Source organism: Vanacampus margaritifer, chromosome 3 (genome assembly GCF_051991255.1).
Source record: "Vanacampus margaritifer isolate UIUO_Vmar chromosome 3, RoL_Vmar_1.0, whole genome shotgun sequence".
In the NCBI taxonomy this organism is placed as follows: domain Eukaryota; kingdom Metazoa; phylum Chordata; class Actinopteri; order Syngnathiformes; family Syngnathidae; genus Vanacampus; species Vanacampus margaritifer.
The window spans coordinates 22331528-22349106 of NC_135434.1; the positions used below are offsets into that span (position 1 = coordinate 22331528).

General features: G+C 41.1%; 1 protein-coding gene across 3 annotated transcripts in view; it reads left to right on the forward strand.

Moving 5' to 3' along the window:
* Positions 1-9668: 9668 nt before the first annotated feature.
* kat6a (K(lysine) acetyltransferase 6A) overlaps positions 9669-17579 on the forward strand; it is a 38847-nt gene continuing 30936 nt past the window's right edge. Inside the window, exons 1-2 of one of the 3 annotated variants that reach the window (XM_077560497.1) lie at positions 9669-9957; positions 11253-12578. In XM_077560497.1, coding sequence (XP_077416623.1) covers positions 11907-12578 — 672 coding nt within the window. In that variant the 5' untranslated portion in view covers positions 9669-9957; positions 11253-11906. The remainder of the gene's footprint in view (positions 9958-11252; positions 12579-17579) is intronic. The other 2 variants (XM_077560495.1, XM_077560498.1) reach the window with 2 other exon arrangements.

Here is a 17579-nt window from a genome sequence, read left to right on the forward strand (position 1 = left end):
ATCCCGAAAACCGGATACAAAAATCTGATAACTGATTAATCAGCTGATTAACTACAAAAATATATGTTCAAGAAAAACCCTTAAAACTTGGTAAACGTTAAGTAAAACCCTGACGGGAGCGCACATTCGCTACCTTCGCCAACACTTGTAAACGTTGGCCCCTCAGTGGTATACTGATGGGCTTAAAATAACTTTCTCTTTTTTTTGTCCTTCAACGCTTACAATATAGGTGTCAAACTCCGGTCCCCGAGGGCTGTAGTCCTGCAGGTTTTGGAGGTTTCCCTCTTCCAACACAAGCTGATTCTAATCAGCAGGATCGTTATCAGGCTTATGCAGAGCTTGCTGATGAGCTGATCATATATCAGCTGTGTTGGAGAACGGAAACATCTAAAACCTGCAGGACTACGGCACTCCAGGACCGGAGTTTGACACCTTACAACAATAAAGACATAAATTACAGATGAGACGTTTGACTGTTTTACAATGCTTTGCCCTTGAGTTTAGCCTTACAAAAAAAAGGCAAACATCCACCAAATTTGGGGCGGTAATGTTTGAATTTCATTATCTTTCCATATGTGTTCTAAAAAAAAAAGGTGGGGGGGGGGGGAAATCTGCAGATTTTTGCTGACTAATTTTGCCCATTCTAATATCGGCCAATTAAATTGGTTGGTCGATTAATCAGTCAGGTATCACAGCTTTTCCTGATGAAACACTCACATATTCATATACATTGTGGTTGCCTACTACCACACATTTTTTGATAAATTGATTTCTTGATAAAGTTATTGTATTGGAAGCATTGAATGCAGGGGTTTCATTATTCTTCATGTCTTGTCTGGCTGAATAAGAGCCCCATATTTGATTCCCTTGAGTGACATGAGGTGTATTTGAACAAGGCGCCTTCCTCCCTCGGCCTGGAAAGCGCCCTACAATTTCCAGTCTTTAATTAGCCTATAGTCGATCCGCTTGAAATGTGGGAGGGAGTCGAAATACCCGGGAGAAGAAAAAAAAAACACACACACACACTTGATCACAGGAGGAACTGCAAACTCTACACAGAGATTCAAACCCAGAACCTCTCAACTGTGAGGCGGATGACTGAGACAGTCATAGCACAAGGATAACTGTCTTAATAAACGAGCAGGTGTTTGGGTCGCTGTTAAATAAATAGTCATTACTTATGACTGCAGTTCTTCGTGTGCTATGTGTGCACTGGTTGTATGTACGGGTCAGGGAGGGGCGTACAGCCTTAGGCCAGACTGCTGCCTGTGCCGTGTCTAGGTTACATTCACTTCCTTGGACTGATGACCTCAAAGAGGAGAGCATGCCAACTGCGCGGAAGCCTCCGTACATGCTTCTAAGGGGCTGCCGTCGGTCGAAATCTTTGCATAGATAGCCGACGATAGATAAAATGAATTCTCAGTTTCCACAACCATTCAGCAAAATATCCCATGACCTTTACATTATGCTAGTTTTTTACACCACTTTTTTTACTGCACTTTTGTTTTCATTTAGTCCTAGTAGCAGCACTTGTGTACAAATATCAGTTCCAAAAGTGTTTGACGGGGTTCATAGTAAGAGCTCTGAAGTTCCTCCACACCAAACTCATCCAAGCAAGCCTACAAATTACCTTGATTCATTTTCGATGTTTTTTTTTTTTTTTTACAAACCCAAAAACGTCTTCAAAATATGCTGAGTAATTTTCTCCATTAAACTAGGGATAAATGGAGTTGAGGAGGAGGATCAAAGAAACAACCCAAAATATACAGGTTTTTTTTTTAATGGGAGGGAATTTTTTATTTTGTTTTGACTATTATGTGAACGCGAGGATGCCGAACCATGAGTATGGGTAGATTGTAATTTTAAGTTGTAATATCACTATTCGCCACTAGATGACATACATGCATTGCATTGTGTCTTCTACTGCCCTACGCTACAAAAGGACTAATATGGCCTAATATATAAATATATATTGCGATTTGCAGTGATGTATAGGAGAAAAATAGTACCTATTTAAATTTTGAGCGAGTTAAATTGAAAATGGATTCTTCCACTTAATGTTGGTTTCTTGTTCAGCAGTTTTTTGCCATCCTTGAATGGTCATTTTTATGCCTTTTGCATTGTGAAAAATTACAGTGTGGTTATTTTATTGTTTACTTCAAATCTTTGTTTTGGCTTTGGATAGTGGATCTTTTATACATGCATTGAAAAACATATTATGAAAAAAATAAGTTTATTAAAAGCACAGCTTTACATTAGCTGACTACTAAGATGTGTGTTTGTCAACTGAGTGTAAATTTCTTGTCAACAAAAAAAAGAAGAAAGATACATTTTAAACACCAGCGCATCATGCGCATGCTTTCAATCTTGTTTTGTGTGGAATGACATTTGTTTATATTCCTCTCTATTGTCTTTGTTCGACTGGAAACATGAACCCGAACCCCTTTGTCATTGTCATCCATATTGAATGAAGCCATTTTTCACTTTCACTGTGAGATACTACAAGACTGCCATGTTGTTACATATCTTTCGGAATCATCTGTGCGTTTACTGTGATGACATAACAGCCTCCATTGGCAGCCGCCTGCTTGACAAACATGAATCTCTTTACACAGCCAGAAAGGAATCCGATTATTCAATTAGGGAACGTATTGAATTAAATACTGACTCGCCACAGTTGACATTAGAGCAGTGCAGATCGTTACTCGCTTTGTAATTTGATTGAGGACTGTGTCGGCTTCATCATTCATGAGAACAACTTATGCTCCCATTAGTCTGCGGTGATTTAAGAGCGTGTTACTTGGCTTCTAATTTAAATGCGATTATATTGGCATCGTGGAAATCAAATTAAGGAGTCGTATCATTTGCATTCACCACAAACTGATTAGCCACGTGCTTTTTAGCATAACTTTTCTCATGCCTCTTAATGGGGTTGCTTAAGAAGATCTTGTGTAAGTCTGTGCGTGGTTAAAAAAAAAAGGGGGGGTAGCTGGGAATGAGCGGGAATGAGCGGGACAGGGGTTATGGTGGTGGCGGGAGGTGAAGAAGTAGACAAAGCCTGTTGAGCCCATGAGGTTAAGATCCCCCGAGCAGAAGGCCCACAAGAATGTGTGAGAGAATCCTGGAGGCTGTATTGTTGTCAGGCAGGCATCCTGCTCTGCAAACACTACACAACTGCTGCTCTTGGACGTCACCTGGGAGGTCTGCACACCAGACACTTATACAACTCACGCTTTGTCAACATGCCTCTGTGCTGGAGCATAATCTTGGGAGAAATTTGACTTTTTTTTTAACACACCTTCACTAAGATGATAATGACCTTTATTAATCCTGCTTATCCGTACCTTACTTGTCATCCTTTTTGTTGTCTTTCTTTTCCTGTCATTTGTACGCTGTCCTTTCTTTTTTGACATTGTGGTCCAGTCATCCGATCTCAGTTTGTGGGCCTTTGTTTGTGAGGTGATGTCGGAGCATTTCTATGTCATCACATACCTTTTCTTACAAGTCCCGCGAGATGGCATGTGAGACCATTTCATTGTTGCTCCCATCCTATATCTGTGTCTCATTTTTTTTTTCTCTCTACCACAACAAGTGCAGCACTCGTTCTACTATCTGGCCTGATCTCTGTTTTACAAGCTGTTATTGTTGGTACATGGATGTGAAATCAAGTCAAATGAATGACAAACATTTGTTTTAAAATGAACACATTTCCAATTAATGGTTAGATTTCATTGGGGTATACTCCAGCTCACCTGCAACCCTAATGAGGATAAGATGTATAGAAAATTAAGGAATAGATGGCTAATTTGTTTCCCTCAGGGAAAAAAAGTGTGGCGCCACTAGGTAGCCGTAATTACCTATTATAGCTAAGTTAAAATTACTAGTAAGACAGAACAATTAACTGAATTCAAATTGACACCGCAGTGTAGTAGAAGGCAATTTTCAAATCGCAAAGACTGCAAATTGGATATTTTTAAAAAAAAAATCATTTCGGTCAGTCAGTGGGCTCACTAACTCATTCACTGCCATTGACGGCTATAGCCGTCAAAAATTCATTTGAACTATTTCTATTAGTTTAACATTTTTATTCCACTTTTGTTAACAAGAAATCTAGAATTTTTGTTATTGTACATTTAGAACGGATATAAAATTTGTGATTAATCGTGAAATAACTCGTGAAGTCATGCAACTAATCACGATTAAAAATTGTAATTGCCTGACGCTCCTAATTTTTAATAATCTTTTCTTTCGTTTTTTAAATCGCGTCAGGCGATTAAATTTTTGAATTGTAATTAATTGCATGACTCCAATAGTTAACTCACGATTAATCACAAATTTTACATCTGTTCTAAATGTACACTAATTTTTTCTCTCTAGATTTTCATACTCTTAACAAAAGAGGGAAAAAAATGTTAAACTAATAGAAATAGTTCAAATTAATTTTTGACGTCTATAGCTGTCAATGGCAGTGACTGAGTTAATATGTATATTTTATTCATTTGTGTCTAGATAAGTTTAGTGCTTAAAAAGTGCAGTCCACATGTTTGCATTATTGTTGTAATAAGATTGATGAATTACTGACTTAAAGTGGAAATCAACCCCAAAAATGTCTTGAATGATCTATATGCCCCCACTACTTTAAACACAACATTTTCATGAATAAAGCATTTGTGGGATATGTGGGGCAGCCCAGATCAGTGGTAGATTGGTTGTCTCGAAACCCTGAGGTTGTGAGTTCCATCCCAGGCCATTGGGACCATGTTGAAGTATCCTTGAAAAATGTACTGGTCCTGATGCTGCGTCATCAGTAAGTGAATGGGTAGTCAAAATGTAAAATGCTTTGAGGGCCTTGTAAGGTGGAAACGTGGTAAATGATGTAACATTTACCATATGAATTAAGCAGCACAATCCACCTGTTTTTATCCATCTCAGGGGGCGGCCATTTTGCTACTTTCAGTCGACTGAAAATGGCAAAACAGTTTACAATCACAGCTCACCTGTTTTCTAAATTTGGCCATGTGATCTTCACAATCTAGGCCGTGATTGGTTGTTAACTGAACTCTGAGACACTGATTAAATTTTCAGTCAACAGCAAATGGCAAAATGGCCGCCTACTGAGATGGATAAAAATGAGTGGATTTTCTACACTACTTACCTAAAGTTTTTTTTCTTTTTTTCTGTTATATAAGCCTAAAGTGCAAAAAAATCAAGTGAACTTAATTTGATCCTCTCTAATTACGTTTATTTTCACTGATACTAATCTATAACATTGCTGGAATTTTCTTTAGACCTGTTGGATAATGCCGTGTTTTGTGTAAATCAATTATTCTTCAGAATTTTATCCACATACCTAACCGGTTTTGGCCATTACGTACACTCCAAAGCAGACACAACAATTCAGTAGTTTTATTCCCAACCAAGGGAGCACACAAGTGTGAATTACAAAACAAAAACATCGATGTCAGAAGGTCGTCCCCAAAAAGAAACTATATATATATAAATATATAATGTATATATATATACTGTATATATGTATTGGGCTGTTCCAATTTCAGCGCTGTTTACCAATATAACCTCTCCCTTGTCTCCTGTTGTTAATGGTGTTAAAGTCACACCTATTAGTTCATGTTAATGGAATTGTCAGAGGCCCCTGCTGCAAGTGCACAGCCATTTAAACCACTGTTAACCACAGCAGCACCATTGATTTGTCAAGCCAAGAATTCTCTGCTGCTTGTGTGAGCTGAACAGGTGTAATCTGGGGAGGTCTAGTGCACTTCACTCCTGAAGGAGGTGCCGTTTTGAGCGAGCAGTCCAGGGGTGTCTGCTTTGAGTTCACAACCAACTCGCTGCACTTCACCTTCAAGCTACTGACTGTCTCTTTAGATTTCGGGCAGGGGAGGGAGCATGGGTCACAGGGAGGGTGGGCTAAGGATGGTGCTGTTACTCTATGGGTGGGGGCACGTTCTTGGGCGGACTAAGCTTGGAAATTTCCGTTGTACATTTCAGCTCTTTTCAGGAGAGGAGGCTTCACTTGGTTTGAGAGTTTGGGGACTTGGCAATGAGCCAGACTCAGCAGGAAGCTTGCTATATTCACACGGACAAAAAAAACAGTCATGGACACTGCCTCACTCGAATCAAAGAACAGCACTCCCAAAAAAAACAGGAACTCACAAATGTGCTTTGCTGTTTATGCATTCTTATAGCTGCAGCCTGTCTGTAGACCAATGGGATTGCATAGTTGAACACAATTAGCCAGTCATTCACCAATGTTCACATTATGTAAATTCAAAATCCACAATGCCCAAAATTAAGCATACCCTGGTCCTTAATTTTTTTTAAATAAAAAAATAAAATAAAATAAAAATAATAATATTTCTTTTTTTTAATAGATTTTTTTAAATAAAATAAAAAATAAAATAAAAATAAAATTATATATATATATATATATATATATATATATATATATATATATATATATATATATATATATATATATATTTTTTTTTTAAATAAAAATAAAAACATTATTTGTTGACTTATATCCTGTATCAAAGAAAGAAACAAAAAACAAATGTGGTAAGACTTTATGCAATATCTGAGATGTCCAAAACAGTGAAGTATCCCAATTACAGTATAATTTATTATTAACCTAATCGTGTTTATTAGCCTTGCTTATGCAATGAATGTCCTGTTATAACCTTACTGTTAGTCTCAATTCATAAGCATCTACTGAACCTTAACAGGTAATCAGTCAGATTCTATTTTGAAACCATTACTCAATGAGGGATTTTACACACATCTGTAAAAAGAAACTGAGACAAACAAAGATCATCATTTACAAGCTGTTGAAAGGGGCCAGATCAAAATACCATCAAGAAGTAAAGCAGGATGAGCAGGGGGGCAGGTGGACCCAAGTGTCACATACTGGGGGGCTCACGGGTCAAGCAGGTGGGTGCACAGAGAACAGGCATTTTAAAAGGAGGGATTAAGAGGATTGGAGGAAACCCGGGATTAATTATTTCCTTGTCTGCACACCAGATTCTTCATGCCAAAACATTTATGTGGAAGTGGTAAGAAATGATGATGAAATGCGTTTGTTGTTGTAGTTTTAACTCCCTACAAGAAAACTATACACATTGGATGTCTACTATTTTTTAAAAAAAATAATATCATTACAGTACAGTATATTTACCCAAAATTCATCTATGACATTATTAATATATTTCCATTAAATGTTTCACAGCCATTTAACAGATGTTCACCAGTCCTTCCCAAATAAGAGGCAATGCAGGGTGTGTAGTGTAATTGGACATCCACTACAGTAGGTGGCAGCAGCGCCCTCATTGTCAGAGAACGTGCAAGGAGTATTAGCGATCGATTTGGCAATATATCGCAATATTACAGCGCACAATTCTCCAATCGAATCGATATGCGGCCGAATCGATTTTTAAACATCACATTTTTATGTGAATATTCAACAAAACGTCTTACTTACGGTTAGGATTCACACATTAAGCATGGAAGAATGTTATATTAATGGAACATTAAGCCTTAATATTTTATTTCAGTGCTATTCAAACATGAAACAGACTGCAACCTGTTTGTTAAATGCAGTGGCTCAGTTATAAGCCTGAATTTTGAGATAAATAAATAAATTTTCATACAAATCTTACAGTGCACATGCACAAGTTTACTGATTAGTATTTTCTAAATTTGAGCGTTGTTGGGCCAAAATATTTTATTGTTCCGGGAGGGGTGTTAGCAAAAATCCCATATGTAGGGTCTGTTGTTTGATAATAACCTCAAATTAGTGTTATTGAATTATTGATTTATCAACACTTTTTAAAAATAAAATCAGACAAATTCTAAGAATCACTTCTTTCAAAAAGCACATTAAAGAAAGCGGTGTCACACATGGAAAGCATCTAAATATGTTCCACACTGTTTTCTTGCTCTATTCTGACAAACTGAAAACGTTTTTTTCCAGATAACTAGGAAGAAACAACTTGACCCCGCCGCCCACATATGCCACCTTGAGTGGGTTGTTTGGTTGTACATTGTTGGGCAGTTTGTGCTGTGGATCGTGGTGTATGCTATTATTTATTCATAGCAGGAAGAGGTGGTGTAGGCTTCTTCTGAGTATTGTCCATCTGTTAGCTGACCCACTGTACACGCTAATGTAATATGTGAGTCCTCAAGAGGTGATCTAGTAGCTGACCATGTTATTTATCTGTACGATAACACACATGCATTAAGTACTTTGTATAATGAGTGCCTTGTCATTGCTGAAGAGATTTATCTGTCCCTCAAGAAGTACTGTAGTCCATACCGGATAAACAAAGATTAAACCGCAGCGACGACACTTTAATTTGATGATCACTTTGTCAACCCATAGCAGCTCACCCTCTCACAACAGGGGAAAACTCATGTCTAATTGCTCCCCATAAGAGACTCTACATTATGTCTCAGAGGACTGCCGTGCAATGGATTTACTCAAAAGCTGCACATGATTTAATTTTCACCTTGGGGGGGGGGGGGGGGGGGGTTCAATATTTATAGCTAATTGAACAAGACGGCTGTCAGTTGTTCCGCGTTGATGTGAGAATCGTTTCCCCTCATTTTATTGCTGTGATTTGTTTGGATTTTTAATTCTTGCCTCATTATTGTAGCTTCATAATTTAAAGCGCAAACCCTTGTGGTGTTTTAGTCCTTATTAATATGACAGCACCTTTTTAATTACAGTATTTTTTTTAAATGCATTTTTGTACAAATAAATTAAGTCAGAACTTTACACATGCAGGCATGTTATAATTTAGGAGGACCCTAATGGCAATACGTATCACATTAAACTTTTGTAACATAAACAATACTATATTCACATTTATGCTCTACATATTTATGATCATAATTAAGCACTGACCTGCTACAGTGAACTCAACAAGACTAATGAATTAGACCTATTCATTTTCTACAGCCTATGTCATTATGGTTGCGGGTTGAACACAATTTGTAGCCAATTGTACGACACATATACAACCATTCACAACCACATTTAAAATCTACAGATAATTTGTCAAACAAAAGGTCCTGGGGCCCGATGCGGCCTGCTAAAACAGACCATGTGTCTACTTCATGTTACTTGTACCAAACTCATACTCCAATGTAGACTTACACATCTTGTATGTGAACATGAATGACACTTTGATTATACATGTAACTCCTTGTCATTTAATGAATAAAACAACACATAATTGTTTCTTCAGTTAAAACACCATAATGTTAGGTAATTGATACTGTACATCAGTACAGTGCAGACACGAAAGGATGGCATGCTTTTAAATGTGATGCAACACTCTAGATAGCTGTTCCATTTGAATCCTTTCAGGACTGAATGTAAGTGTCAATCTTCCTGTTACAACTCCAGAGCTGCCACAATAGACTGCAATGTAGCGGGAGGTCTCACTTGAAATACCCTCTAACGTTAAACGCGTGCTCATTGGCTTTAATTTGATTTTCTCCCCCTGCAGCCGCGAAGAAAAATGCAGACGTTCCCTTGAATCATCTCCTGTGCGGCTGTGGCACAACAGAGACTGTGAGATTACCTCAACTGTCCCCCCTCCTGCCTCCACCACCACCACCATCACCATCTGTCCCTTTCTTCCATTTCACGTGCCCAGGCAATATCCATAGCCCTCTCATAGCAACAGCGCGCCGCCGCCCCCACCGTCTTGCTGTGAATGTCTCTTCCCCTGGATGTTCGCCTCGCACCATGCAGACGGTCCCTTGGCCCAGCCTGACGGTTCAGTGTTACCCCTCCCCCACCGCCGTGCTCCGTTTCACTCAAAGATGGCGTCGGCTCGAGAGCCTCTGGTCTCTGGCTGCATTTTTAGGCTTGTTGTTGTCTCCGTTTTGCGCGGTTTTGGCACACTTCCCCCGGCGGATCGACACGGGATTCCGGTGAGTAACAGGATAGAGGGACGGAGGGACTCCGTGGTCTTTCGTAAACACCGTATCTCGATCGGAGCTTCGACCCCCCCGCCCCCCGCAAACCAGAACCGGAGCTCGGGCTTTTCGGGGGGACCTCGGGAGGAAGAAGGCGAGGGGTACGGAGGGCTGCTGAGCGCCGGGGAGGGCGGGGGGAGGAACGGAGAGGGGAGCCAAGGCCTAGCCGCTCGGCTCCAGCGGCCTTGTCTTTACCGCACCGCAGGCTGGCGGAGTGTTACGTGGGAGGGAGGCTGGCGGCGGAGGGCGGACGTCTGCGAGGTGGGGATCGCTTGTTGGGACTCGACTCGTCGAAGCGGTCAGTGGATCCACTTCCGTGGCGAAACTTGAAACCCGCGGGCCCCTCTGTGTTAAATGGTGCACGATGTTTGGCTACGATACCTTAATTCCTGCACTTGCCCGCTAGCTGATATGGCCGTCCGCAAGTTGCATTGTGCCCAATACAAGGCCGCGATCTTACGTTAATAAGAGAATGACATTCAAATTGAGATTATTAGCTGTGGTTGTTGCGATGCCCTTGTTGCGTCCGGAAAAGAAAGAGATGGCTTATTTGGGGGCTGCTGTTCTCGCTAGCCGTGTGTTTGTGGCTGTTTACGTTTTGGCTGGACGAGTAACGTTAGTAACACAGACGTAACGTTAGCACACTGGCTAGCTGTTAACGTTAGCTTGCTAAACAACAGCATTTAGCGGGAAGGCTTGTTGTCACACACTTGGCTGCTTGTACCCGTGAGATAAACAAAACGACAGGAAACACTTCAGCAATGTGGGGCAACTGATTAAGCGTTGATTTTAGTTTATTTAAAAAATAGCTTAGCTGCCTCTCGGCTAATGTTTGCTAACAGAGTGTGTGTTTTGACTGCATTGTATTTACGTTCCCCAAAACATAAGCACATGGTCAACTTTATACTATACAATTTATAAATACTTTATTTGACTTTTTAATCACTGCCTCCACAAGCTAAAATAGCATGTATATATTTGGTGGTTATTACATCTTACTGTATATGTTGGTAGTGTTAAATATAGGAATGTTATTGAAAATATAATGGGAAGTGTTGAGTGTTTGGCCATGTTAGTCAAAACTCGTTGTAAGCAGTGCAAACAGGACTTTTGTTTATATACTGTACATAGTAGTTAATGGTGTGGCACTGTTGGTATAATTTCCGCCCCTTCCTTCGGTTGCCTGTATGTCACCTGAACTAATGTAAATGTGTTTTAACTGCAGGTTTTGTCTTTTTTACTTCTTACAGGGTGGTGCTGCTGAAGTTCAATAGACATGATGGTGATCAGCCCCGTCTACTCCGTCCTGGTGTTGAGAAGCCCACACTGCTGGAGTTGAAAAAACAGTGAAAGGAAAAAGGATAAGCGAGCACAAGGGACCGTGGAGGCAGGGAAATTTGAAGAAGTAGAATACTTCACAAACACCCATAGACTTTTGTCACTCTACCACGAAACTAATTTCTTGGAGAGCAAGGCCATTTTTTTGCAACTTAGATAGAGAATTTGCTGACTTTCACCAGTGACTGTAAACTGACTGGTTTGTTGTCTACACAGCCTTTTTTCGTTCTTTTTATTTAATTTTTTTTTTTTAGCAATTCATGTTGAAGAAAACTGTTCCTACATTAATACCAGCCTCTTCCGTGTGACCGAGGTGCGTGGGCCTGGTTTTACTGGGTGGAGATCTTGGTTTTGTGGTTTGTGCTATGGTCAGCTGCTTACTACCGTGTTGTTCATACTCGGCTTCAGAGGGAGTCACTGTGCGGCCCCAGGACAAGGGATAGTAAGCGGAGGAGGCGGCGGCGCTTCGGCGCAGGCCAGGTGTCTGTCTTTGGCCTGTAGTTCACATTTTTTGTTTGGTGATTGGGGAAGGCCCCAGGGCCACCGCGCCCTGAGAGACCGCAGTCATGGTGAAACTGGCCAACCCCACATACACCCAGTGGATCCTAGAGGCCATCAAGAAGGTCAAGAAACAGAAGCAGCGACCTTCTGAGGAGCGCATTTGCAATGCTGTCTCTATGTCCCATGGTCTGGACCGCAAGACTATTCTGGAACAGTTAGAACTTAGCGTGAAAGATGGGACCATCCTCAAGGTTACCAACAAAGGTCTCAACTCTTACAAGGATCCTGACAACCCAGGGCGCTTGGCTCTTCCCAAGCCCAAAGGGAGTGGCAGCTCTGGAGGAGGTGGCAGCAGCGGTGGCAGCAGCAGCAGCAGTGGTGCTAGCTTCCAAAGCCATTTAGGGAAGAGACCTGGACTTGACTGGAACAAGTTGATCAAGCGGGCACTGGAGGGCCTCCACGAGCCAGGTGGCTCTTGCTTGAAAAACATTGAGCGCTTTCTCAAGTGCCAGGCTGATGTGGCAGCCTACCTGTCGGGCAGCGGTTCCATGGGGCCTGGCATCTTCCACCAGCAGCTAAGGGTGGCCCTCAAAAGGGCGGTGGCCCACGGACGTGTGGCAAAACAGGGTCCACTTTTTCAGTTCATCAGTCGCAGCAGCTCTCACAATGACGGCACTGGGACGGTATCCCTGGAATCACTGCCCCCTGTCCGCCTGCTGCCTCATGAGAAGGACAAGGTAAGATTGCAACTGTTGTGTATACATGAAGCACACACTGACAAACATGAACACTGGGACATTCATTTTTTATTTACTCGTCAGCACTGTGTGGAGGGTAAAAAAAGAGAAACATGCATTTGTACTTATGGTTAGCACTGAACTTGTGTAACATGGCATTTGTTGCTGCCGCTTACTATATGATCTGAAACAATGTGAATTCCAGTTAAATAAGCATGTGGGTTGTCATTTTGATGCTTTTGTCCATGTGAACGATTGAAGTGTGATGCTACTTTGTTAGACGTCTGGTGGGTTAGTTGTTAGCAGAGGTCAACAGGAGGAGGAAGTCACATGGTTCCCAGCCAGTTTGGACCGTCTGCAGCTCTGTTCTCTGTCTGGACACTGTTGGAGGAAAGAGAATGGGAGAAAAACAGTCGAGCAAAAAGAGAATGTGGGACTGCATAGTGGTGCCATATGAGGCTGGATGATGCAAACCACAAACCTCTGAAAGAGAGAGAGAGAGAGTGGCAGAGACATGGAGTGAGAAGAAAGCAAGAGAGGCGGAATGAGCTGTAGAGCGCGGGAGAGGCAGACATGCAGGCGACAGAAGAGAGCGGGAACACACCCACTTTTGTAACCTGATCAGAGAGAAGGAGAGAGCAGCCGGTTACTAACCTCTGCTTGGAAGGGCCAGCGACGTGTACACACAAATGTCCTGACTATGAAATACAACCTATGAGAACATTGTAATGTTTGCCCTTAAACAAACTTTGGCAGAGTTTTCACTCTTATTTTTCCCAACTATCTTTGTGGCCTGTCACCTGTTAACCAGTTCCGACAGCAGATCACGGAGGACTTCTCCACGCTACTGTTTTGACTGGCTCACGTCTTTATCTGTGCCCTTTGTGGGTGTGTACATGCCTTTGCAGCCTCCATGAAGGCTGCATGCAGGCGCAAAGAAGGATTAGCCAAGAGAGTAGGATGCACTCATTTGGGGTCTGTATACCACACTGACCTGCTTAGCTGTGAATGGTGCGCCTCTTAAGACGACCAGAGATCAGCCTTGTCTTCTCTGACTCAGCTACTGATTACCTTGCTGCCCCACTGACCGCATTTTAAACAAACCACCTACTAAATCAAGCTCTTTTCATGATTTTTTTAATTTTTTATTTTTTTTTTACTTGTTTATTCATAAGTTGGCTTGTAGACGGTATACTCTGTGATCATTATTAGACATTGTATATTGGGGGAAAAAAGTAAATGTTGGCAGGAATTGGTGATTCTATTATCTTGTCTGGCTTTTTCAGTTTTTTTGTTCTTCCTATTGGTCTTGTTATAAAGTTGCCCAGTTATTGATACTGAGCATGTGACTATCGGTGATTTATAGAGCCATGGAAAAAATTAAGAGAAGAGACCACCAAGTTTTCTTAAATTTCCTGTTCATTATGATTTTAATGTCTTAAGTGTATCAAGTGAGTAACTGATACAAAACATGGAAAGCCTAAAAGCACCGTTTAGGCATTTAAATGAACAATAAACTGAAGAAACAAGGGTGGTCTCATTTTTTCCCATGGCTGTATTCTGTTAGATTTGTTTGCATGCGTTATGTTAGGCAACATGGGGTGAATGTGCTTTTAAAGCAGTTTGTGCTACAGACACAGGCCACTGTGTGATCGCCCTCCAGTTTTCATAGTCTTCCTGTGGCGCATCATTGCCACATAGCCTCGCATGATCGCCTCCAGTTATGATTTCTCAAGGAGAAGAGGAGCGGAGTGAGAGGCTTTGAGTCGGGGAAGGGAAAAAAATCAAAACAAATGGCTAAGCATCAGCTCTGACCCCATTTGTGAGATCTGCGTACTCAATTCTCCGATGTTTGTGTCAGAGTGCACTATTCAACGAGATCCTATACCAGTCTCTCTTTCCCCGCCACCCCACTCCCCCCATCCTAATAGGGTGCCATTGCCAGGTCACGAAGGGGGAGGTGAACAGTGATCGAAGTCAACCAGGGGTCATGGATATATAGACTCTAAACCTCATTGCCTCTCTGAGCACCCGTTAGCAGTATGAAGCTTTGGCCATTAGGTGGGATGGGCTTTGACGTGGAGCCTTTGTGCGGGGAGCTGTGTGATTACATAGTGGCGTGCATGATGTTCATCCCGTCATAATAGGCAAGAGCGATCTCCCTGCCCTGCGATTGCCCTCTTTCCAACAGCTGGAGTGGGGTGAACCAGAGTTCTCGATGTCGACGTGCAGTGTCACGGTGAGGACGTGTGAAAAAGCCACTTGCACACACACGTGCAGTGACTTCCCTCCAAATTGTGTCACTGACCATGTAACTGGATTGGCTAGTCCATTCGCTCTGCAGCTTTTGCTTGCTTCTGGTTGTTGGCGGCGATAAAGCTACACGGGGATACATTGTTTATTATGAACACTAATTGATATACTTAGCTTGCATAATCAATTCCACTTATTGGATTAAACCCCCCCCCCCCCATCTGTCTTTTTGATGCCATGCACACATTACACCTGCTTGCTCAAGGTTAAGACATTATTTGCCATCTGAGAGTGAATGCACATCGCCCCTCAGACATCGATTATCAGATGCCTTAAATGCTGCCTGCCATTTTTTTCCTCTGCCATACACTTCCCAGCTACACAATGATATTAGTCACAAGAGAGTAGTTAGTCCGTTTGCCAATCAGGTGGAACAATTTTCTGGGTTGGATTTGCAACACAGGAATGTTGGGAAGATGGCTTTGTTGGGTGCCAAGAAAATACCTTCATCAAATTAATTGTTGCTGTTTTTCTGTTGAATATGCATTGGAGTAGATTGTCTTTCCCAGGAGAAACTTGTGACGGTGTTTTTTCCAACTCCCATCATGCCAGGAATGATTTAGGGACACTGTTAGTTTTGCACAATATGAAATTGGTTAACATAAAACACGCTTTTTGGCTGTTTGTTTACATTGAATTTTTAGAGCCTGAAACACAAACATTGCAAAACAGATTCACTTACATAAATAAAACAGTAGCTTTTGTAATTTGTAGTAATTTAATAGTAGTAGTTCTTGGTAGTAGTTTTCCTTTTGTTTTTGAAAGGCTTCACATACATTGTTCAACAACCCAATTAATACAGAGCTGCAAAAATGCTACCAAGTAATTTGTGTACCATGTTCGAACAATACACACATGCACTACTGGCTCTGCTGCTATTCCACCAGTGCTTTATTTTCTAAAATATGTTTTTTTACTTTTAGGTATGTTGATTTGGTCACCCCTTTCACTTTTGGTTTGGATAAAACAGGTGTCAAACTCATTTTAGCTCGGGAGCCACATGGAGGAAAAGCTACTTTAAAACAATTACTTAATATGAAAGCGGTTAGGAAATTACTGAATGAATGAAGATAAATAAAATAACTTCCTTTTTGGTCCCTTATAAATCCCAATATGCCATTTTTGTTTAAATTATAAGAAACTAACTGCAATCTTCTATGATTTCTCTTTCCCATTTTGTCATAAAATACATATTTTGTATAGAACACTCAATGAAATGAACAAAAAATCATGAGATGCTTGGCTGTTCGGCGGCTGATTAATAAAAGGCTACAACAACAAACGCAAATCCACTATGTACCTGTACTAGCAGCACAAACGCCATAACAAGGGTAACAACAACGCTTTAATATGGTGTCGTGAGGTCACTATAGTAATGCTTATGAATGATATGAGCAACACAAAAACTGGGGTATATGTGAAGCCACATTTTTATGTAACTATGTGAGCAGCGCCCTCCTTAAATGCATCAAGTTGGCGCATCTAAGAGATAGATAGATTTAAGGAGGGCATGAAATGTTTGCGCCGCCAACATAATAAGGCACCACAGAACAAATATAAAGTCCATGAGTAATTTACTCACCATAACGCTAAATCGAGAGACGCTCGCCGCAGGCGCAGGTCCCATCATGCGTGGGAATCACCTGTAGCTGTAAGTCCATGCACCTTTCTTTTTCTTCTTGGTCATATGCTCCTGTGTTGTCTCATCACTGGGCCTTTTCTCCGTTGTAAAGAAACGTTCCAAATATGTCTGTTTTTTACTAATTTTGCTATTTTGTTGATTAGCATCAGCGCTACGCGACTAAGATAATTAGCATCTGGACATGTGTCAGAAGTTCGGCGTAAACAGAGAGAATCTGGTCACTTTTCAAAATAAAATATTTTTAAGCCTCGGCTAATCAATTAAGCGGAAGTATAGTAAGTTTTTCATTCTTTCAACTGTGCGGCTCGCCGCAGCCAAGTGGTAGGGGACCACTGCTCTATGCTGTAAAGTAAATGAAAAAAAAATAAAGAAAAATACAAGAATGATTGTTTAGAATACAACACGGACCGAAGCCGTATATCTGGTGCAAACCTTGACAGCGACCTCCACCTATTGTCTATTACTTGCAGTAAGCTTCCTTTCATTTGTTGCAGGCTAGGGCTATGGGGAAAAAGCCGACCACAAAAAATGGTCAACTAATATTATTTTACCCCGAGGCATTGCCGGAACGGAACCATTGTTCGCCATACACACAGTAATTTCCAGGGCGCATTAGCTCCGTACGTTCTCAAAACCCCTCATTACCATTTTGCATTCTATTAGTGGCCTCTCTTGCTGGAAAGTGGACACTGCAGTCAGTCAGTGAGATTTTCCATATAAGGTGTTAGGGTCTTGTCAGCTGTCGCTACAGTGTTCAGCAAAGTTTTGACATAAATGTTTTTACACAAGATGCCCTTCCCAATCCCCAAATCTTTTTATAACAGACAGTGGCTTGGAATTAGAGTCTAGCATACCTATTAGTTATGTTAGCGTTGATGACTGGTATTTGAACTGTGGTCTCCTCTGCAGCAACCACTTACTGCATTGCCCAACTGCAGACTTTTAAAATCTTTTATCGCTGGTTAGAACGTAGCTCATCACTATTTGGAAATGGAAACTCATTTGTGTGAAATAACAAGAATGCTAATTTCTAAACATAGCTTAGC